Source organism: Lepidochelys olivacea, assembly GCF_965140295.1.
Source record: "Lepidochelys olivacea isolate rLepOli2 genome assembly, chromosome: 3".
Classification (NCBI taxonomy): Eukaryota; Metazoa; Chordata; order Testudines; family Cheloniidae; genus Lepidochelys; species Lepidochelys olivacea.
The window spans coordinates 119,626,525-119,650,265 of record NC_140413.1 but is presented as its reverse complement, the minus strand read 5'-3'; the positions used below and the strand labels follow the sequence as shown (position 1 = coordinate 119,650,265).

General features: G+C 38.5%; 1 protein-coding gene across 13 annotated transcripts in view; it reads right to left on the bottom strand.

Moving 5' to 3' along the window:
- ARID1B (AT-rich interaction domain 1B) overlaps positions 1–23,741 on the bottom strand; it is a 415,499-nt gene that overhangs the window by 277,694 nt on the left and 114,064 nt on the right. For all 13 annotated transcript variants that reach the window (XM_084622879.1, XM_084622882.1, XM_084622874.1 and 10 more), the window contains exon 4: positions 22,449–22,559. In XM_084622879.1, coding sequence (XP_084479005.1) covers positions 22,449–22,559 — 111 coding nt within the window. The remainder of the gene's footprint in view (positions 1–22,448; positions 22,560–23,741) is intronic.

Here is a 23,741-nt window from a genome sequence, read left to right as displayed (position 1 = left end):
TCTTGACAGTGAACTCTTATTCAAAAACTCTTATTTTTCCTTCTTGAATAGGAGAGAACCAAGTGCTCTTCATAATCACATAAATGACCTAGCTCTCTTTAAGTGCTCTCTCTTAGATCAACAAAGAGCTATCACAAGCAGAAAGTATTACTCACAACTGTCCTTTCATCTCCCTGTAAGTCCTTACTATAGCTCAACCCCACCAGAAACAAAACCTTTAAAGGCGAAAACCCTCAAGAAATACATTAATCAAATTATTTTTCTGCTTGTAGCAATCCTCTCACAATTGTGTACAGTTAAATTAAACAACAAAAACAACAAAAGAAAAAGAAAAAGCGAGAGAGAAAGCAGGAGTGAGGTGAAAGTTAACTTTTATTTTGCTTCAGGAAAGAAATCAATAACTTTAAATTGGCACTTTACAAGGACAGGAGGAAACAGTTATCCATCCTTTCTATAGACTGCTTATGAATGCTGCACTTTCAAAAGACCCTCATAAACTACTGATTGAACTACTAAGGTTTTTACTGAGAATCTCCTTACTGTGAGAAACTGCACCAACATGTACCATTAAATCTTTAAGCCCACTCTCCTAACCACCAGCAGACACTCAAATGAGTCTGCTGCAGCCAACAATGGATAAGTCAGTGATCCTTAAAGTGAAGAGGGGGAGGGGGAAGGAGGACAAGGGAGGGAGAGAAGAAGCCAAATCACATTCATGTTAAATCAAAACAGAGAGAATGACGTAAGAAATACTCTATAAGAATGACAAAAGGAATATTTTTAAACTGCCAGGATATTGCAGCACTTCATACAAAAGTATCACAGACATGTTTTACTATTGTCTTACTGGAAATAAATTTACTATATAAAATCTTTTAAAAATCTAGAGTATAGTTGAGAATTCTGTTTTAATTCAAAGAGAGCAGAACAGGTAGCACAGGTACTGACTCACTGAGCTGGCACCCCAGCTAGCAGCCAGGAGGGGTGGAAACAGAGCGATATTGAAGTGGATAATTAAATTCAAAAATGCCTCATCCAATTTCAAGTGGTCTTCTGCTTTGCTACTGTAACAAGTTCCAAAGTACTCCCCCTCCTCCTACTGTACCTGTGACACACAATGGGACCACCTCAAAGTTGCAAGAGTTTGAGTTTCTCCCCAGCTACCTGAGCTGGTTTGTTGTTTGTAAGGAAAACTAATCTAGTATTCTACCAAGAAGTCAATTTGAAATACTGAATGTAAGAATTTCAATTTCTAATCATTCTTCTAAATAAATGGTGAGGAAGCAACTCTTATCTCCCGGAGATGCACTGAGTGGAAATTCAGATCCTCTCAAAGAAGATGGGTAAACCCTAGTAGCAAGACAATATTTACTTGGAGACACTCATCTTCGGGGGCTGCAATGTACTTTCTGCAATGACAAAAGGCAAAGGGCTACACAGGGCTAGAGCAAGGACCAGGGCAGCTCAGAACTTCTTCAGAAAGTAAATCCATAAATTCACCTTCTGCCACTAACATAAAGCAAAGAGATCAAGTTTATATTGTGAATAAAACAGACCAAAAGGCAATAATTCATTCTTCTATTTCTACCAGTGGAGAGTATAATAAGCCACAAAAGAAAACAAACATGAGAAAATCATAAGAGAATGCTTGGATTTGACCTTTACTTTTTTTAAAAAAGAATCTGTAAAATTGTTATTGTCTTGGTGACTGCAGAGTAGTTTCGATGAATACATAATTACACATCTATTAACCCCTTGTGATCAGGTGAACCTAAGCTATACCTAGATTACATTTATGTTTTCTCCCCATAAAGACACAGGAGGAATTTGTGCACCAGACTACCAAAGTGCTAGTGAGAGATACAGTAATCACCAATACAGATTGCCAAAGAATTAAAACATAAAATTAAACTCGTAACCACATTTTACCAGGTATTTTTCTCACTTCTTCCAACTTACTCCAATTTGCCTGTAAATCTTCAGACTCAATTGATCTTAAGGGGTATCAACTCACTCCACAGTAGAGCCACAAAAACACAATGTATAGTTCAAGTGCACTACCAGTGCAATCACTAAAAATCATGGAAATCACCACTAAAGGCAACATTTAAATCCTCATTAACCTCAGTTCACATAATTTATACCATATAAGCATTTTAATACTCAAAATGCATTCACCCATACAAAACACTCCCCTTCACTTCCAACATATAAATATCCACACTGGATGTGGGCATTGGGCCTCTTTGTATGCTGGAAGAAAAAGGAAGTATGAGAATTTAAGTTTTCATCCTACACATTAATATGTTTAAAGTAATAAGAAACTGTGACTTTTTAAATAGTATGTGATATAAGGATATACCTGAATTTGTATTTTCCAAGCATAAGTTATTCAATTTTTTTTTCTATTAATGCTTTTTCAAGTACGTGAAATCTGTTGTGGGTGGTGGATTTTTGGGTGTTTGTTTTCTTTAGTAAGTACACCTGCGGGCCTTATTTCCTACTGGTAATGAAGATTATTTTGGAAATAATTGAAAGTGTAGACTTAAGTATTTTAATGGCCCACACAACCTGTGCTAATGGTCAAGTCTGGACCCATGTACTGTAAGAGCTGTCAACTAAAAGCAGAATGAAAACAATGGGGCACTGCAGATCTTGAACTGAAATATTTAAACAAGAAGTTTCACACAGAACATAAGTTTAGATGGTCTAATGGAAGTCAATCTTCCAGACAGTCAGAGCACTGGCTGGAAGTTAATGAGCTTGAATATAGATCCCAAAAATATTCAGTTAAGTATGTATATAAATTTAGATATCAGTATTATATAACTTGACTCTTCAAAAGCCATTTTTTCTAGTTTTACTTTTACACACAAACGCACACACATTTTATTTCAAATGAAACATCCATATGTGCTAGAGAAAGTGGTTGAGGCCTAGCAGTTTCAATGCAGATGATAATGAAAACGTTGAAGGTAGTAACTAACAGGGATTTTTAGATGTCTTGATCACTAGAAATAGTGCATACTGTTCAAAATATAATGTGTTGTTTATAGCTGGTGAGACTGCACGACTCAAAAAGAACACTAAAATCTATGAGCACATGAAGGAACAGGATGATGATTGTCAGGAAGGAACAGAGGAATTGGGTTGCGGGGGAGGGTTAATCCAAAACTGACTGAAATCAATGGAAAGATTCTCAATTGATTCTAAAAGGCTTTGGACCAGGCCCTAAAGGAGGAAAGAGAAAGGATAGTAAAAAGTTGAGAAAAAGCTCTCAGTAGAAGTTATGGAGAAAAGTACAAAGAATATTCAGACAGGAAGCAGATGAATGGGCCTGACCATGAAGTATCTAAACAAGATGATGTTAGCAAAGAAAATATGGAGAATGGCTTGGAAAGTAATTTGGAAAGCTTACTGGGCACCATAGGCTGTTGAAGGAGGAAACTAGATACTACTTTAAATAACTTTATTAACTGTGTAAATATTTTTAATGATAATATGTCTGTTTTAATTACAGAGGTCTGTACAAGGTTGTTCATATGTCCATGTGTTTTTAATAAAGTAGGACTTCCTCATGTTTTATGGTGTTATATTTTATTGTTAGTTGTGAATTCTTCCTAAAACCTAAATAAATCAACTTAAAAGAGACTTCTGCAGATAAAGATATTATCTGAAGTACTGTGTTTCCAATATTCATAGATTCCTCACATTCTTTATTTTCTTAGATTGCTATTTTTAAATTTTCCTGCATATATAAGTCTGGTGCCTGCTAATGCAAATGTGCCCCCTTTCGCATAATTTTCTGTTTTTATAAAGGCAGGCTATGTCTGCCTTTATAAAACTATACATTAGGCCCTGTCTGTATTAAGGATTAGCCTTTAGTTTCAGCAATCAGGAGCCAGCAACCAGCATAACTCCAGTGGGACAAACCTCTAGTACAGATTTTAAAAAGCCATGATTTGCACAAGTGGCATTCACTCCAGTTTCAAGCAAAGGTAAGGTTCACTAGTTCACATTCTTTCATTCCTTACAGTAGGGATGTAAACTAGTTTGTGGCTGTAATAGTTGCTAGGTTTAATTGGGGCTAATCCCCAATACAGACAAGGCCTTAATGCTGACTAAGTGTGGCTTATGGATGGACACACCATCTGGATGTTCTTCCTCGTACTGTATTCTTTTCTACTGGCTTTCTAGTCCTTTTTCATTCTAGGTAAGCAGTATCATCCACACACAAAAAAACAAACATGTTTTGCTGGCCTCCACAGCAAAAATAAATAAATAAAAGCTAAACGATTAAGCTAAATAACATTGTGTATATTTAGTTTTGTTTCCACTTCCTTCCTCCTGTCCACCAACACATGCACTCTCCACCTGAACTGGCATTGTTATAGGCTGAAGCTGCGGGTGAAATCTGAAGTTGTTCAGCCACGTCCCTAGCTGGTGTAAACTGTCAGAGCTGAGCTGAAGATCTGGCCCAAGGACTTCAGAGATTAGAGAACCTGAAAACAGTGTGACCTGTGAGAAAATTTCAGAAAGGAATGATTTTACGTTGCTTAGAATTCTGCAAATACAGCTCTAAGGAGTGCAGAGAGTACCTAGGAAATTAATTTATCCTCGTTATTGAAACAGTTCTTGTTTGAGAATGATTTGTATGAATTTTCATGTTTAATTAAGGGACTTATACCCTGTTTTAAATGGGAAAACTCAACTCACCTAAACTATGGACCCACTAGAGCACCTCCATAATATATTCATGTTGGCAGATCCAGGACTTGGCTTTTAAAAAAAGCCAGATATTACAAACATTCAGTTCAAATATCAGGCACACGCATGTGCAAAATTAATTTACAGGCAGGTGAAAGCACTAAACGTTCTAGGAGACAGGATATGTTAATAAAAAACGGTGAAATGGATTTTGGTCTCATACAAGTAGTCTCATTTGGTCTCATTCTTTCCCATGCAATGAATACAGATATTTAGTTTAGATTTTTTTAACGCAGTTATTAAAAACCAGCAACTTAAAAGAGCCCTGTGCAGATAAAGATATTGCATGTTTATACATTCATGCCTGATGTTTCTTTCTAAGTCCTGAGATGTAGGTAATGGACCAATTTTAATTAATAACTTGGCAAATGCTATTTATGTCCCAGATGCATCAAACACAGGTTGCAATTTCTATCTGAAGCACACTTCTCTCTCTAACTGTATTAATAAGCAAATAGTAGTTGAATATAAAACTTCTCAAGCTGATTTTTGACTCCACAACAGAGGATTTCTTCAGAATTTGAAGATTACCTTCATTTCTAGCCAAGCAGTTGCTTTGCCATAATTTATTAACATACGGTTTCAGCTCTGTAGTCCTTTTAGAGAGATACAGTATGTGGTAACCACAATATACAGCAAAGTATCTATTCCAAAGACACAATTTAACATGAGTAATTTTAATCTTTTGTCAAAAACTAAACAGAATTTTGCTAGTGTAATCTGTAATTTTTTTTTTCAAATGTGGCTAAAATAACAAGAGCCCAGCTCACACTCCAAAACGAAGAAATCAGAGGTGAGATTAAATTTCTGGACCTCCTATAATAATTAATGAGCCCAGTTGTGCAGTACGTACAGTAGGTTCTCAAAAATGAGCCACTGTTTGGACCTCCCTGCAAAATCTTGAACGTAATGTAGTAGATGGAATTTCAATCCTCTCTCTGAATTCAATGTCATGTATTGGCTTCTTTTTTTAAAATGACCTTTTAAAACTTGCACATACAGAGTGACGATTTTAAAAACACATATTATTGGTGAGTTCACCACTCTGGTGACAGCAAAACACATTGCTGTATAAGTAATGCAAGTCTGGGCCACGAATATACAGAGTCCCAGGCCTATAAGAAATGCTACTGAAGTAATACATTTGGCGAGATGGAAAAGTGGTCTTGCACTGTTCTCAAACTACTTCCTCTGCCAGTTAGAAAATTGTGTTGATTATTCCTTAATCCTCTATTGTGGAGAGAAGGATGGTCAGTTCTTTAGTCTCCCTGAGGCAGGACATACATTTTCTTTGAAGTATTTCCAGCTGGTGCTATGAGTTGCATGTATATAAAAATCGCCCACACCCACAGAAATTCTTTTTGGGGTGGCGGACTGGATGGCTTAAGGGTAAGATCATGAACTTTACACCCCGAACAATAGTTTGAGTCAGCCTAGGTTGCCTATGTGAAATAAACGTAGTGATCTCAGTCCATTTCCCAGAAAACAAGTGTCCATCACATAAAAGCCATCACTACAACTGAAACCCTTGTTGGCAACATCAGTAAAAAGGCCAAGAATTGAGAGACTTGAAAATTAGCAGCCCTCTCATCCCTAGAGATGGGGTCCTTCCAGGTCAGGTTTTAGAGACATGGGGGGTAGCATGGAGAGGCTTGCATCCCTGTTGCCTGTCCTGAATCTATTCTGCTGATAAATTTATGCCTTCTGCTTCCCTAGATTAATCAAGCACCTTTCAACAAGTACAACAAATGTACAGCTAAAATGAAGGAAAAAGGGTAAAACAAAATCAGATTTGCTTTTCAGCCTCAAAATTCGCAAACAGAAAAACTGTGGGTGCATGTGTGTGTGTGTACACATGCCTGCAGGGATACAAGAATCGCTACACCTGAAGTACTCGTTTGCACTGAATACATGCTACCTGGTAGAGATTATGGGCAGGTCTACACTTACAAAGCTGCAGCAGTACAGCGCTTCAGTGATGACGTTATTGTGCCGATGGAAGAGATTCTCCCATCATTGTAGTTAATCCACCTCTGCGAGAGGTGGTACCTTTGTTGACAGGAGAATCCTTTTAGTTGACCCTGTGCTGTCTACACCAGGGACTAGGTCAGTATAACTGTGTCGCTCAAGGTGTGGATTTTTCACACTCCCGAGCAATGTAGTTATACTGATATAAGTATATAGTGTAGACCTGGCCTGTGAGATTGCCTACACAGTGCTTTCTCTCTTACCAACTGTTGTATAAATTCTATTGCACACCTGCGTGTTGCACGCTGACTGCCTGTAGGGACCCTGCTGGTGCACATTACAAGTTCCCTAATGTGCGTTAATGTAGTCCCGTTTCAAACAGTAGAACATTAACATGCACCAGGGTACTTATAGTGAATACCAGCAGGGCCCATACTGGCTTGTCAGTGAGCAACCTGTTGGTGTGCATTAGAATTTACACCATTAGGTGCACACCAATGCACCATGCAGACAAGCCCTAGAAATGATCTCTCAACATCCTCTAGAGAGAAATAAAAGTGAAACAAAGTGTTCAGATGATACTTAGTTAGCTTTATATTTGTTGAGGGGAAGAAGAAAATGCAAATGAGGGAAGCCTCACCTCCAAAAATCCCCACCCCTTTTACCACCCAGCTGGGGCAAGGGAGACTGGCAACAAACTTTGCATCTCATTCCCATATCCACAAACGTTTTGAGGGGAAGGAGTCCAGGGGAGAAACTTGACAAAGGTATCAAACTAGTGGACAAAATTCTGCTTTGACTTGAACCCCAGGCAGCCCCACTGAAATCAAGGAGCTTGCACTTGATGTCAGAAAGCACAGTACTTGGCTCAGTATCGCTTGTATTCAGTGAAGAAAAACAGATTCATCTGCATAATTATTTACCAATGCTTCAAAAATTAAGCCTCTTTCTTTAAAATGTGAGCATCCTAAACTGTTCAAAGCTTCTTTCTAAGTTGCTGAAGGAAAAATCAAGCAGAGAAAGGGTTAAGTCCTGAAAATAAGAGAGCAAGGGAGCAAATCTGACTGCATGTTGGAAAAAGCCTATAAAATGTTACAAGCAAAACAGGAAAGCTTGTGTTAATAATGCATAAACCAAAGGGGGGGGGGGGAAGCTACCCATTTAATGGAATAATGCTTTTATCATTGCAGTTAAAATGAAATAAACCATGACTACTAATCTAGTCAGACCATGTAAAAATGTAATTTTTAAACATTTACTAAAAGGGGATAGTTCAGTAACCACTCTAAAAATCAAGGCCTTGTGTACAGCAGCGTTCAAACGCTAAATACCAATCTCCTCTCTGTGGAGGCCATTACCCACCCTGTCACCATAGCAACGCTAACAGTGTGCCTGACTTCAAAGACAAAGATGTAATTTCAGACTTCCAGCAGCCAGAGGGAGTGGTAAGAATATTCTACCCAGGCTGTGTCAGCTGATGATAAATTATAAAAATATCCAGGAAGGTTAGGAGGTGGACTGAACCACAGTATTCACAATCCTGGGGGAGATTTTTGCATTAACGAAACACGCTCAAAGAGACAGCAAAGTCAAGAAGTAAACAGGAAAGAATCTCAAAGGAGTCAGATTAAACAAAAATTATATAGCACAGAGTCCTGCCTTCCTTTTATTTCATTTGCAGGCAAAAGTAAAAATAGCTGGTACCATCCTTCTTTTCGTTCAAAACCGAGTGACTGCTGGATCTGTATGAATCTGCTAAGGGACTTGCTAAAACACCTCTGTAACTGCTACTTCTATATTTGTGTAACTCCAGCATTTGTCAAAAACTGTTTCAAATACCAAGCAGCCCTCTAAGAAGCAAAATCTATTTACTCATTTAACCGAACAGCACTATAGCCTCTTGGAGTTTTTAAAATCAAACACATATTTTACTCTTATAATTTCAGTGTAATTAGAAGAAGGAAGGGTCTATTTAAATGAAGAGAACTTTAGGACCAATTCATAGAAGAAGAAAGCACTGGAAGGGAAGGGAAAGAAATGGTCTTTAGCTCACTTTTAAAAGTTGCCAATCTTTAGACTGTGGCAATAAATAACGATAATATAAAGCCACGCAGATTAGTTTAGGCTACATGACTGTCTCATCAATATGTTCCTATGAAATAAAATAAAATAACTACTTAAAAGACTGTGCATGGGGCTGGTCCTGCAGCCTAGCGATAGTACAGCTGTTACCAGGAAGACACACAACCGAGTCAGAGTCAAACACTGGACCTAATTCCCCAGGTCAGCAGGAGGCATGTGTTCTTTCCATAGAGAGGAGGGGGAATGCTTCATGTCCCACTCAGTCTGACACCCTTACAGCTGGCCAGGCAGGCAGCAGCAATTAGCTCCTGTGGAATAATGTGGGGGAGAGTTGGGTCAGCCTGATGTGGGGCCATTTAGAAAGGGAAATAGGTCAGTGGGAATGAAGAGATTCCAGAGGATGACCTATCACAGCCCAACACCTTGATGCCTGACTTGTTTCTGTCTTGAAGTCTTATTTGTTGATAATTTTTTTTAAATCTAGGTGACATTAGGTTGCATAACTTGTCCATTATTTCGTTAAGGGAGAGAAATATTGACCATGAATATGGAGTTATCTTCTGTTCTCTTCAGAAATGGATGTTTATGTTCTTCGCTTCCACTTGGACAGCTACCAGAGGGGATCACAAGTAACCTTGGGCTCCAGTATATTCATCTGTAAAGAACATTCTCATCTCAGTACAGCACTGCAGTGTCCAAACTGGCTAAAAGCCCAACTCGTTTGTAAAACCTAAACCCGTGTCCTTCAAGACAAGAAGCAAATGTGATAGCTGGCACCCTTACACAAATATGTGTTACGGTAAAATCCACTTCCACCTTCCTACCTATTATATTTTACAGTGTCAAGAGGCATTTATATGTACCCTCCATGGAAGCAAAAATCCACACCAGATAGTGTGGTTAAACCAAAAGCTCCAAGTCTCAGGGCAAGTCTATACTACAGCGCTGCATTGACACAGCAAGCTGCGTCACTGTAGAGTCTGGTGAAGATGCACTATGCCAATGGGAGAGCGCGCTCCCATGAGCATAATTACTCCACCTCGGAGAGAAGCAGATATAGAGCGGGGGGTGGGGGGGGGCAACGTAAGTTATATCGACTTCGGCTGTAGTGTAGACCTGCCCTCAGATACAACATAAGACAGAAGACAAAGGGGAGCCTAACTCTCCACTGCCTTGCACCTTATGTAGCATCATTTATACCTGGATAAACTGAGGCATGTAAAACCATTCTGACAGGGTTTTACACTCACTGTTTACAGGCATATGGACTTGATCCTGCAGGGTGCTGAGCACTTTGGTCCTGATCCAGGAAAGCACTTGCACCCTGGTTTAACTTTAAGCCCAGACAGGACTACTCATGCTTTTAAAGTCAAGCAGGTGTGTAAATGTTTTGCTGGATCAGGGCTACAGCATTCAGCCCCTTGCAACGTAGATCCCTTAAGAGCAGTTTAGACTACCCAAGGTGTGGGAAAAGGAGAATTGGGCTCAGAGCACCTCCAAGCATTTATAAAGGGTGGAGAGTATTCCATGTTCCAGAATATTTCATTTAAAAACAGAGGCTAAGTGTAAAGAGAACTAACCACAGCTTTCATTTGTGAAGTAGTACAGTTTTTTTAGCTGGGGGCAGGAGAACATGTCAACCCATAGCTCCTTCTCCATCCCCACAACCCTCTACCCACTCAAACCAACATTTTCAGTGTTCCACCAGCAGTTCAAAGTGTTAAAGGGTAGTTCTCACTCTGACGCCTACTCCGCACTGTCTTGTGGACTCAGAGCTTACAAGCCCATGCCTGAGCATCCACACTGCACTTTAAATCTGGTTTACAATTGCTGGACCCAGATATAGACCCATCCTAATGTGTCCATACTGCAAGCTAAATATAAGTCAACAGTATAACACTGTTGCAAAAAAAAAGCGAACATCATTCTGGGACGTTTTAGCAAGAGTGTTGTAAGCAAAATCCACGAAGTAATTCTTCCACTCTACTCCGTGCTGATTAGGCCTCAGCTGGAGTATTGTGTCCAGTTCTGGGCAACACATTTCAGGAAAGAGGTGGACAAATTGGAGAAAGTCCAGAGAAGAGCAACAAAAATGATTAAAGGTCTAGAAAACATGACCTATGAGGGAATATTGAAAAAACCGGGTTTGTTTAGCCTGGAAAAGAGAAGACTGAGAGGGGACAAGATAACAGTTTTCAAGTACATAAAAGGTTGTTACAAGGAGGAGGGAGAAGAATTGTTCTTAACCACTGAGGACAGGACAAGAGGCAATGGGCTTAATTGCAGCAAGGGCAATTTAGGTGGGACATTAGGAAAAACTTCCTAACTGTCAGGGTGGTTAAGCACTGGAATAAATTGCCTAGGGAGGTTGTGGAATTTCCATCATTGGAGATTTTTTAAGAGCAGGTTAGACAAACACCTGTCAGTGATGGTGTAGATCATCAGGCTCAACGGGTAGTGATCAATGGCTCCATGTCTAGTTGGCAGCTGATATCAAGCAGAGTGCCCAAGGGTCCGTCCTGGGGCCGGTTTTGTTCAATATCTTCATTAACGATCTGGAGGATGGCGTGGACTGCACCCTCAGCAACTTTGCAGATGACACTAAACTGGGAGGAGTGGTAGATACGCTGGAGGATAGGGATAGGATACAGAGGGACCTAGACAAATTAGAGGATTGGGCCAAAAGAAATCTGATGAGGTTCAACAAAGACAAATGCAGAGTCCTGCACTTAGAACGGAAGAATCCCACGCTCCGCTACAGACTAGGGACCGAATGGCTCAGCAGCAGGTCTGCAGAAAAGGACCAAGGGGTTACAGTGGACAAGAAGCTGGATATGAGTCAACAGTGTGCCCTTGTTGCCAAGAAGGCTAACAGCATTTTGGGCTGTATAAGTAGGGGCATTGCCAGCAGATCGAGGGACGTGATCGTTCCCCTCTATTCAACATTGGTGAGGCCTCATCTGGAGTACTGGGTCCAGTTTTGGGCCCACACTACAAGAAGGATGTGGAAAAACTGGAAAGCGTCCAACAGAGGGCAACAAAAATGATTAGGGGACTGGAACACATGACTTATGAGGAGAGGCTGAGGAAACTGGGATTGTTTAGTCTGCAGAAGAGACGAATGAGGGGGGATTTGATAGCTGCTTTCAACTACCTGAAAGGGGGTTCCAAATGGGATGAATCTAGACTGTTCTCAGTGGTAGCAGATGACAGAACAAGGAGTAATGGTCTCAAGTTGCAGTGGGGGAGGTTTAGGTGGGATATTACGAAAAAACTTTTTCACTAGGAGGGTGGTGAAGCAGTGGAATGCGTTACCTAGGGAGGTGGTAGAATCTCCTTCCTTAGAAGTTTTTAAGGTCAGGCTTGACAAAGCCCTGACTGGGATGATTTAGTCGGGGATCGGTCCTGCTTTGAGCAGGGGGTTGGACTAGATGACCTCTTGAGGTCCCTTCCAACCCTGATGTTCTATGATTCTATGATTCTGACCTAGGTCTGTGGCTTGAGCTGCATCCACATTGCAGAATGACAGGGGTTGGACCTGAGTCACAGTTCCAGCCCCTAGCAGTATCCTACGACCTGGGTTCTGTGTGCTTGCTGACCCAAGTCAGACTGATTTATGTGTGTGGAAGGGGTATTTGGGCTCAAACCTGAGTCAGAGACCATGCTTAGTATGTAGCATAGACATAGCTTGAGTGGCTAGTTAACTATAGTCCTTCTGATTCCAGGTGAGCAAAATTATTATACAATAAAGGAAAGTTTGTTTTCTTTTAAGTCAAATTTTTAAAACTCTTACCTTATTTTTCCAGTCTAATCTATATTCCTGGGAAAACAAGAGCAAAAACAGCAACTGGAACTCAACAGCAAAGAATCTCCACTCTTCTGCCAGTTAATGTGTGTGTGTGTGGGTCTGTGTGTGTTCGTGTTCGCACCTGCGCGTGCACAGACAGCAGCTTGCAGTGAAAACTCTTCAGTTGCTGGCAGTGCAGTGCAAACGCTTTTTGCAAAACAAACAGTTGAAAAGTCTTGGAGCCAAAAATCTCCAGTAGTTTGTAATACTTTAATCTGGGAAAAAAGGCTAACAAGTCACGTAAAAAGAATTAACACTTATTTAAATAAATAAAAATCGTGTGTGTATGTTCCTCCCTACTCTGTGTCATTATCTTTAAAATTATGAGCAAAAATTCTACCGTCAGCTACCAAAAAATGAAGGGGGGAAAAAAAAAACAATACTGCACACTGGCTAGTATAAGAGTTTGAGGGTTATGTTTCACTACTGTGAAATCTCAGCTGTGAAACAGTCTTCATTAAAAAAACACCCAAGATTGTTTTTATAGCCTTTTAATCAATAAATCATCCACACAATGCTCCACAGTTCCCCTGAAAGCTAAATTCAACATCTCTACCTTTTTTCTAATTTTTCATGCATTTTCCTAACTGAACATTACTCAATATGCATATGCAGGAAGAAAAAGGATGCTTTGAGTGAAGTATTCATTCAGTAACTGTTCTTATTATTAAAATATTGTGAAATCCTGCAAATAAAATATATAGAGAGATTATTGGAGGTTCTTCATAATACACAGAAATAAAGAAATGAATGGGGGGAAAATTAGCTTACTTCCAAGGACATCAATAAAAATCTAAATTAAAGGGGCCAAATTCTGCAATAACTAATGCCTCATGCAAAACTAATTCATGTTAGTAGAGAATGTGTATTTAAAACCATATACAGGATACTGCAAAATTATAAAGTTAGTCAGTTTAGTCTGATAAAGTCAGATCTTGTTCAGATTCTGACTTTCTCCAGAGCTTTTTGTTAATGAGTGTACTGGGCTTTATGCAACTTACATTTTGTTAAAAGTAAAAATAATAACGTTTTACACCTCTTTTTTATGCCAAACTATTTTAATAATTTGTTATAGTATACCAGTATATGTGTGGGAATGCAGCTTATGTTTTTATGACATGAAACACTAGCTTTATTGTCTTTATTGGGTCCGTTAATTGTGTGTACAACAAACTTACTCATCGCTTACAGCCACATGTGTATTAGTACATACAAATATACATATCCATACTCCCACTCCCACGAGCGTGTTATATGTTACATCTCTTCAATATTAATTTATTTATCAAAATATTAATTTCTTTAATAATCAGCAGCAAGGATACTTTAAAAGCTGTTTTTCCTCACATAATTGTCACCTTCAGAAATAGTTAAGATCCGGCACATCACGTAGTGCAGTTTATAAATTCATGTCACTTAATCAATCATGATGTGAAAGAGAGAACCCAGAACAGCACATTTTCCTATGCTAATACAATTATTCAAATGTGCCTCAAAATTCACTTCTTGCTATTGATTTAGAACAATAGTTCTCAACCTGTGGGGCAAGATGCCTCAGAGGGTCATCTGCAGTTATCTGTGGGGAGGGGAAGGAGATCAGACGCCTGTTTTCAATTCCCTATCCCTAGCTTTTTGCTGAAATGGCAAGCTTTCACAACCCAACTTCAGATGCTATTGTGTACCCCCATACAGCACTGTGCCAATTCCAGCAGTACCTCCCCATTGCTGAAATTATAAAAAACTCTTGTTGTACCTAAGAAAAGCTATTGCAAGTGGCCAAAATGCAGGGTGTCCTAGAATGACAGAGGTAGAGAACCCCTAATATAGAATATGAATCTTTGCAGTCACTGAAATGAGGTAATTTACTCGGCAACACAGAGAATATTGTATGTACACTTTTCATACTTTTCTACCCTATATTTTGCTATAAAATACACAATCCATTTTGGATTTCCTTACTAACAGGGGAGACTAAAGGGAAGGTTGCTGATAGTGAATCCAACATATGTGACTTCAAAAAAGTGAGAAATGGTTTCTGAGAATGCAGTAGTACAACGGTATTAGATTTCAAGAAGGCAAATTTGAAGGAAGTTAAGACCCAATTGAAAAACCACCATCGTCAACAGAACTCACAACAGTTCAAGCACAATGAGACTCTGATTCATGATCAGGGTTTCTATGCATGACCATAATATAAAATAAACAGACAATGAACAATAACCATGTGTTTATATTTATCATTTGTATTATGGAGGCCTCGATTAACATTGGTGCACCAGTATGCTAAAATGCTCCACAAGCACAGAAGATGACTGAGGCCCTACCAGATCTGGAGCTGACAATCTTAGGCCCTGATCCTGCAAGCATTTACACACATAGTGCCATTGAGTTCAATGAGACTGCTCAGATGTGTAAGTGTTTGAGGATTGAGACCTAAGAAATTTTTTAAAGAAAATCATAATCAGGGTACCGGAAGACAACAGAGCGCTGGTTATCATGCTGACCAATCCCATTTCCTTGTACTCCACCTGTCTGTCTGTATCTATCTGTTGTCTCTTATCGTATACTCAGATTGTAAGCTCTCTGGAACAGGGACTGTCTTTTTCTGCTTTGAGCAGGGGGTTGGACTAGATGACCTCCTGAGGTCCCTTCCAACCCTAACCTTCTATGATTCTATGATTCTGGATCTGTACAGTGCCTAACACAATGGGGTCCTGGTCCATAACTCAGGTTCTTAGGCAGTATGATGGATACAAATAAATAAACAAACAAGCAAACAAATAAAGAATAGGTGGTGGAGGAGGAAGAAAAGGGAATCTACTATCTGACTACTGATGTTGCTGGTCAGAATGAGTTACTGGATTTAATCAGTGTTCTGAGGCTTAGTCCATCCTTTAGAATAGTTGGTACTCTTCAGTAAGGGAACCATTCCACAGAACACGCTCTTACAAAAATACTTGTGGTAGAAATAAAAGAAAGAAAAACTATTAACAGTGTCTCAGGTATTTCCCGCAATACTATTCCAATGAGTAATATCCTTTTGTCTTATTGTTCTATACAGTGATCTAAATGTGCACACAGGAATCAACAAATGTAGGCCATAGTAAAAAAATCTACTATTTACTCAAAACTTACATGTAATCAAAGAGACGGGGAAAACATGTACAATCACACAAATTGTGGACAGGACTGTCAAAAATCAAAGTCCAAAGTTAAGTTCCTAAGCCCACACTTAGGACACCTAAGTATCTTGATATTGAAAGGCACTGAGCACATGCATGCAACTCCCACTGACTTCCAGGGGAATTAGTGGGTGCTCAGCACCTCTGAACTTACAGAACTTAATTTTAGACTTCCATTTTTGAAAATGTGATCCTAAATAAATAAAGGCCATTATGGCATTAAGCCCCGCCCCCCCCCTTTGCTGGTAACAGCTCATCTTAAGTGATCACTCTCCTTACAGTGTGCACGATAAACACCCATTTTTTCATGTTCTGTGTTTATATAAATCTCCTCACTGTATTTTCCACTGAATGCATCGGATGAAGTGAGCTGTAGCTCACGAAAGCTTATGCTCAAATAAATTGGTTAGTCTCTAAGGTGCCACAAGTACTCCTTTTTTTTATTAAGCTTTAAGTGTTTTCATGGTCTCTGCGTATATAATGTCTTCTGCAGTTTCCACAGTATGCATCTGATGAAGTGAGCTGTAGCTCACAAAAGCTCATGCTCAAATAAATTGGTAAGTCTCTAAGGTGCCACAAGTACTCCTTTTCTTTTTACGATTTTATTTAGTTATAGATATATGTGCGCACACGTGTGCGTATAAACATGTTCTATCTTTATGATGTGAAATGGCAGAGGAAGAAGAAAATAAAAGGCAACAAAGTTCAATTGGGGATTAAAATAACCTTTTTTTTTTAAGTAGCACCTTCAGACTTTTTAACCTGATGTAGAGTAGCAGGGAAAAGCATTTGAGAAAGCTCAGTCACTTCTTTGTAGCTTAAAGCTTTTTTCCCCTTATTCCAGGCTTAAACAGAGTTCAGTGGGGCATCAAAATGCCTCAGTTTTAAATTACAGTCTGTACTTTAAAATAGAATGCATGCACGACATGTTCCTGAAGCTAGAGGGTGGGAGTGTTATTCACTGAAAATTGAAGGCTTGTTGAGTCAATAATCTTCTTTCACAGAGTAACAATTTTCAGCTAAAATTTCTTGACCCAAACAAAGGAAAACAAGATCATTCAGTTATTTTATAACACTGCAGGAGAAAGCAAAAGGAAAGTGGGAGAAAGACACCACTCTCATCCCTCACTGTGTAAAAACAATGGAAAATTTAATTCACAAGTATTCCTATTTCCCCCCTCTTTCTTGAATTTAACATATTCCCAAATAGTTATTTTCAGCTCAAGAGATGAATAAAAGTAAATAACCAGAGGCTACAATTGCTAGCATGCACTATCCATGTATTTATCAGCCACAGGCTACATTTACTTTCTATTATCAAGAACCAGTTTACTGACCTTTCTTCAAATCAGCAATAGCATTCTGAGTTTTCTTAACGGCACTTGAATTTTTATTAGGTTTTCTTTTTTTTCTTTTGGTTTGTTTACTTGCAAAGTATCCATCTGGACTACCAAATTATAGAGTCTCTACCACCACTTTTCCCTTACTGCTTCTGATTTCCCCTTTCCCTACACCCCTGTAGCCTGTCTACCCTAATAATAATTATTTGTATTATGGTAGCACCCAGAAGCTTTGATCCCACTGGACAAAGCCCTGCATAAATATAATCAAAAAGCTTACCATGTACGAAATGAGAGGAGATCATTATTATCAAGTCTCAATTACATATCTGAAATAGCACTGGAAATGATTTGTCTGGTCTACGCAAGACTTCAGTCATTTCCAATGCTTTTTCAGGAGGAACCTTTTGATGAAAAATTTTTTCTGTGGAGGCTCTACTTCCTGCTGTAGACAAGACACTTAGCTGCCATTACTGCGCTAGATATTTCTTCCCATCAGATAAGCATCTACTTGAAACATTGCTCTATGGTCCAAACCCATCTAACTTTACATTTAAGCTGCACCATTCACTATATTACCTAAGCAGAGAATCTTGAAAATCTAATTTTCACAATAATAGGAGCAGTTCAAAAATACATAGTATGCAAAGAATAACTGCTCAGCATTTTAAATGCCCCTTTGTGTAATACACAAAATATCAGAAATATTAAGTGGTAAACAAAACCACAGAGGAATAATTGTTGTGTTGCTGTCCATACTGTCAAATGTAATACAACAAGGTCCCATTTTACTATGGAGCTGGGACCTCTGTAAAAGTTTGTGCACCCAAACTTAAACATGACTCACATAAGGTACAGACAGCATTCTAATTTCATGGTTCATTGCTATTTTTATTTGTTCATAAGATTGTTGAGCATCCATAAAAAAGACCCAATAAAGATATTAGATTTTAGGATCAACCTGAGAAAACAGAAGCTAAAGGCAGAGAAGATCTAGTACAGCATTTATTCCATTGCACAGCAAATGATGGATATCATCTTTCCCCACTCACCCCAAAGGAAATATCTGATATTAAACTGATTCTAGATCTGATCTTAGCTAAAAGACTAAAAGGAAATGTGTTAGGAGGCTGCTTGCTATGCAGTACAGGTTAGTGGCCCACTGAGCTTTGGAATGATCTAGGAGGGAAGCCATCCAGTCTCCTCTAGGGGCCTAGTACAGAGCAGGGGACTTGTAGATAGTGTAGGAGAAACTTGTGTTCTAAGGCAAGGTGATCTTGGTAGAGTCACTTGACCTTGTACTCCAACCAAGCTGGAAACTGGACAAAAATAGGACCTTAGTGAAAAATAAGATACTGCATCTGAGAACTTTCCTGTGGAAATCAATTAAAAACTAGTAACAAATAATAAATGAAACTTCCCATTTCACCCCCTCATCCTAGCTATCTCATCAGCGGTGAAAGTTTATGAAATGACAACCACCACACGCAGAGAGTCTAGAGCTAATCTAAGCTCTTTTACTGCCTGCAACAACCATTTTGCTGATGTATCATTAGGGAGCCTCATCTGCAAAGCGAACAGAAAGGTAAAGGATTTTTACCTTTCCAGCGATCACAGAACTGTGTATCTTTTGCCACTACTCCTTAACTTTAAAGAAATTTCCTCCGTAGTAGCTGTTCTCCAGACATTTTCATCCAAGCTTCTCCCCCCTCCCCGCCTAATAAGGAACAGTTTCCATTTATTACTTCCTTTCCTTCACAGAGAACCAAATACCCAGGTTTTCTCAAAAGCCTGGCATTTCCTTCCAACTGTGACCAAAACAAAAGTGCTGTAAGTACTATTCTACGCAACATTTCACTTGGACTCTTAGTGACTCCACATGGTCAAAACCCTCTAGGGCAAACCCTCCAGATAGCTGAACATTTAAGAGAAGGAAGGGGAACTTTGTATAGCACCTGATGGGCCATTAAGAGTAGCCAATAAAACTATATTTTGTTTGTAGACATTTGTCACCAATCCACATTACAAATTTGTCTGCTTTGAACTTTATGGGGGACATTCATACCAGGACTTTTATCTACAATGTGTGAAGGAAATGGAACAACTATTGACCTGTTTAGCTATGCTTACTATGACACTAACCTGTTGGGAAACTTCCAAAAGGATGACACAAATCAGCTTTCAGAGCTACAGAAGGTGGTTAACTCCTCTTGAAATCCATCAAAGCGGTAGCCTTTTACCAGTGCCAGGGAAAACCATCCAACATTTATTATTTGGTTTCTTTGTTCTTTTAGCTATGTGTAGAAGTTTTCTACGTAACTTAGAGCGAGCAGTTATGATGTCATCTAACACCCTTAAAAAGTAAACTATAATAGGTAAACTGTATAGGACTATCATGAACGAAAACATAACCAAATTTTTTTATTAAAAACACAACCTTGGCATCATTTGAGACTAAAATAGCCCATGGAAACTTATTGACTACTCTCAACAATAGCATTACAAAACAGATTTTAAAAACAGCACTCAAAGAATATATTGAATGCCCCCCAAATGACTCCCAAACACCCAGTTTTAAACTAGAGGAATTTGGGGAATATTACAGCAGAGACATTGGTCAAGGGTTTTGGTAGCTAGACAAAAACTGGATACAAAACGTTACTGTCCAAGTGCTGGAGGGAGCTGGTGCGGGTGGAATAATATGTTCAGTCAATTCTTACCCGCAGAAAGAACCACGTTACAGTACTTACCACTCCAGCATCCTTTGGACACTGACTGTTCCTATTCCAAGTAATATATGCGCTAGTGTCATTTTAATCCCAACACAATCTCAGAAGGACAAGTATTTTTTGATAATACAAGAATGATTTTCTTTCTGAGATTAAGAAGGTGGAGGATAGTTCATTCACAAGATAGGAAATAATGTGTATACATATGTAGGGTTGCTTTTGTTTTTAAATGGAATGAAAAGAGAAAAGATCTTCCACTCCATGCTAGTCTCAGGAAACCCCCTCCTTCCACCTTTTAAAATAGTAGGATTTTTGAGTGGATGAAGCAGATTTGGGATTTTTATCAAAGTTTTTTAGTTGTGAATTCAATGAATAAAGGTATTTAAGACTAAGTCACAAATTTAAAGCTAGGGGGCCAAAAATTTTATAATTCAATTATAACACCATCAACTCACGGTTAGAATAATAATGAACTACTGAATATACCAAACACTTAGTGACGCATAATACCCAATACTCTTCTCATACTTTGATGATGGGCCTCCCCCACCGCGGGCGCCTTATAAAAGTAGGACAGATGCTGAAATTTGAAATAGTTTGCATATCGCATGTAACAAAACTGTAACCAAATTATTAGACCATTATGTGGTTGGTAATTCTTTACACTGTGTGTGGTAGGGAGACATAATCAACTACAGAGAGGGGGAAAGGGCCTGCCCACATCAAAGTTTTTAAATCTGTTTAACTGTTGCCAGAACAGCCTATGTCCACACTATTTGCTATGTACAACTGACTGTCAACAACCATTTCTGAGTTAGTCTCAAAAACGGTTTACTGGAAAAATGCTGAAACAAAAACCAGTTCAAAAATAAGTGGACAACACTGTTTAAACCAATTTTCATAGCTCCTCCACAAAGCACACATATATCTAAGTGTATAAAACCAGGTGGAAGGAATTTATGACATACATACTTCTGGTCACTGTCCTATGTTTTAAAAATGGAACTTTAAAAGATCTAAAAATACGCTGATTACACAGTCTTTTCTTTAACACAGGCTTCAAAACGTCTGTAGACAGGACAGATCAGATAGGTGATTTGAACAACAGAAAAACCTACAAGGTGGAGAGAGACTCAGCTTGATCAGCCTACCAAGTGGAATTGTCACAACATAAAACAATTTTATGATAATTTTCTAGTTCTGAATATTTGATTGATTTGCTGCAAATTCTTCTTATGCTTTTAGAAATGGATGGTAGCATCATATGTCATTGGAAAAATGCAGTAAGTTCTTGGATTTCACATGTAACTCCAGTGTCTAGATAAGTTAAGCACACTTAATTTACCTGCTCTTCGAATGGGTCCCTCCACTAATTTAAAACGATTACACGCCCACTGAACTGTAGGAGATCTCTTGGAAATATCCTACAGTTCAATGCAACTGTATTCACAGCCACAAATCACTTGGTTTAACCAATTTGCTCTTTTAACCTAAAAATATTTAAACTGGTTTAAGTTTGTGCGGGTACATGAAGCTGATTTACTTCTTATAAAACCACCAGAGGTAAACGGCAACACAGCGAAAACATATTTTGCATCTTACATCTGGCATTTATCAGGGCACTGAAGACCTCCATGTGCAGATAGCTCTGATGTCTCTGCTAAGTGTATCAATTTATCGGTGTTAGTTTGTTTTTTTCAATTATGCATAAAGCTAATACAACTAGGCAAGGTTAATTTAACATGATCATCTATCACAAAAACTCAAGTGATAATAACCAGACCAATATAAAGTATTACTATAATTCTGATTAATACCATCCTTTAGACTGTTCCAATAGACTAAAACAAAATTAACTTGTGAAAAGATGTGTCCAGTAGTTTTGATATTTGCAAGTGTCTCATAGTTTGCTGACAACTAATGAACTGTGTTCGGGGTTTGAAGGGAATAACTCATGGCAGCGTTGCTTCCTTACTGATGCCTACAAGGTCTTTAAAATAAAATAAAAACGTATTTCAGGGGAGAAAACCCTCAAAGGAAGAGTCAGGAGTTAAAAAGACCCTGAATAATTCTCTTGCGTATGAGTGCAAAACCAAAAAAGCTAACAAGGAGCTATACTCTTTCCTCTCCACACACAGAGACAAATCTGGGTACAAATTTGTGAATCAGTTAAAGTCCTGAACCAGTTCAAGCTATGAACACAAACACACACACAATATCTGAACCTTATACTGACAGAATAAACTATATTTAATATGGCAAACTATTGGCCACTAAACAAATTAATACCAAATGAATTATCTGACTAAGAGACTTCCTTTAAGGGATACGGGATTACCCTAAATAATATATTGATCATTCACTGTAATCAGTTTTCATTATGCTTTTAAAACCAATGTGGTACTGAAATTGTTATATATTTGTCATCCCAAAATCTCATCCACATATCATAGACACAATAAGATCTTTATAAAGTATTTTTCATTTTGAAATAATGTACTACTATTCTACAACTGGCACATTAATTTCTTACTGGTAAGCTTGATGGTCTTTCTTGTTGTATTAGGTTTAAGTCTTCATGGTTAGGCTTTCCTGAGGCTATAGGGGGTTGGGATCTGTTTCCATAGCCTTCCTGAGACATGTCCTGCAAAAACAAAATTATAAAAAAAATATGGTTATTCATATGCCACAGCAGTCACAGCTAAACCCATGTGAAGAAAAGGTGAAGAGATAACAGCTGACTTCTGATCTGTTTTTTGTTGATCAAAATTTTGTATTAGACAAACCTTATTTTTCAGTGGAATCATCAGTCCTACTGGGTGCCATTATGACTTTAATGTTTTATAAAGGAATAAGAATGACAAGAGTTTAAACAGAGTTGTGTGTCCATTTATGTTCCTCTGGTACAGGTTAAAAAAATCAATTAAATACTTTTTTTTGAGAGATTAGAGGGATTAAGAAGCCAAAATATTCTCCAGATGATCAAATACTGATAGCAAATCTTTGATGAAATACTGAACCAGTTGGAAGATCTTACAATGTTGGATCTGAGAATGCTATATAATCAGACTCCACCACCACCCTGACACAGCTTTCAAACATAAACTCTGAGCCCATAAAACCCTCTCTGCAATTGTGTGAAATATATATGGCCTAACTTTCCAGAAAAGAACTAGAGTTGATCAGTGGTACATCTATGTCTATATCAGCAACTTATGTGAAAGTCAAGAGCCTTCCTAAGGCCATGGCACAAGCCTAAGCAGTGTTACATAATGGCATAAGATCACTTACACCACGTAGAAAAGATATTCTCTAGATGCAGAGATAGTCTTAGCCACTATACTTCAGGTTACCAACTTCTACACATAAAGTCGAGGAGGAGGACAGAATGTGAAATGCTTATTTTAGCATGTATAACTGGCAGGGAATGTTGAAGAACCAGTTTCTGAGTGTGCAGGAAAAAAAGTATCATACTTTAAAGGTTTTTCTGTTTTGTTTCATTTCATTTTCGGTTTTTTATTTCTCCCCAATTTGTACAACACATTGCTGGCTTAAGTTGTTTTTGTTTCCCTATCTTACAAGTTTGATAAGCACGTAAAAGAACAATTATTTTTAAAGACTACATTTTTTGGCTTGAAAGTGTACCTCAAGCTTCTCTCCACCCCCACCCTCACCCATACTCAAAAAAATTACACTGCTGCTACTTATAAAGGACTATTCCTATAGCTAAGATTCCCTGGTCCAACAGCTGTTATTGACAACATAGTGACACCACAAAAATTAGCTTGCAGAGCAGTAGTTTTCTGCCCCTGCTCTAATGAAAGTC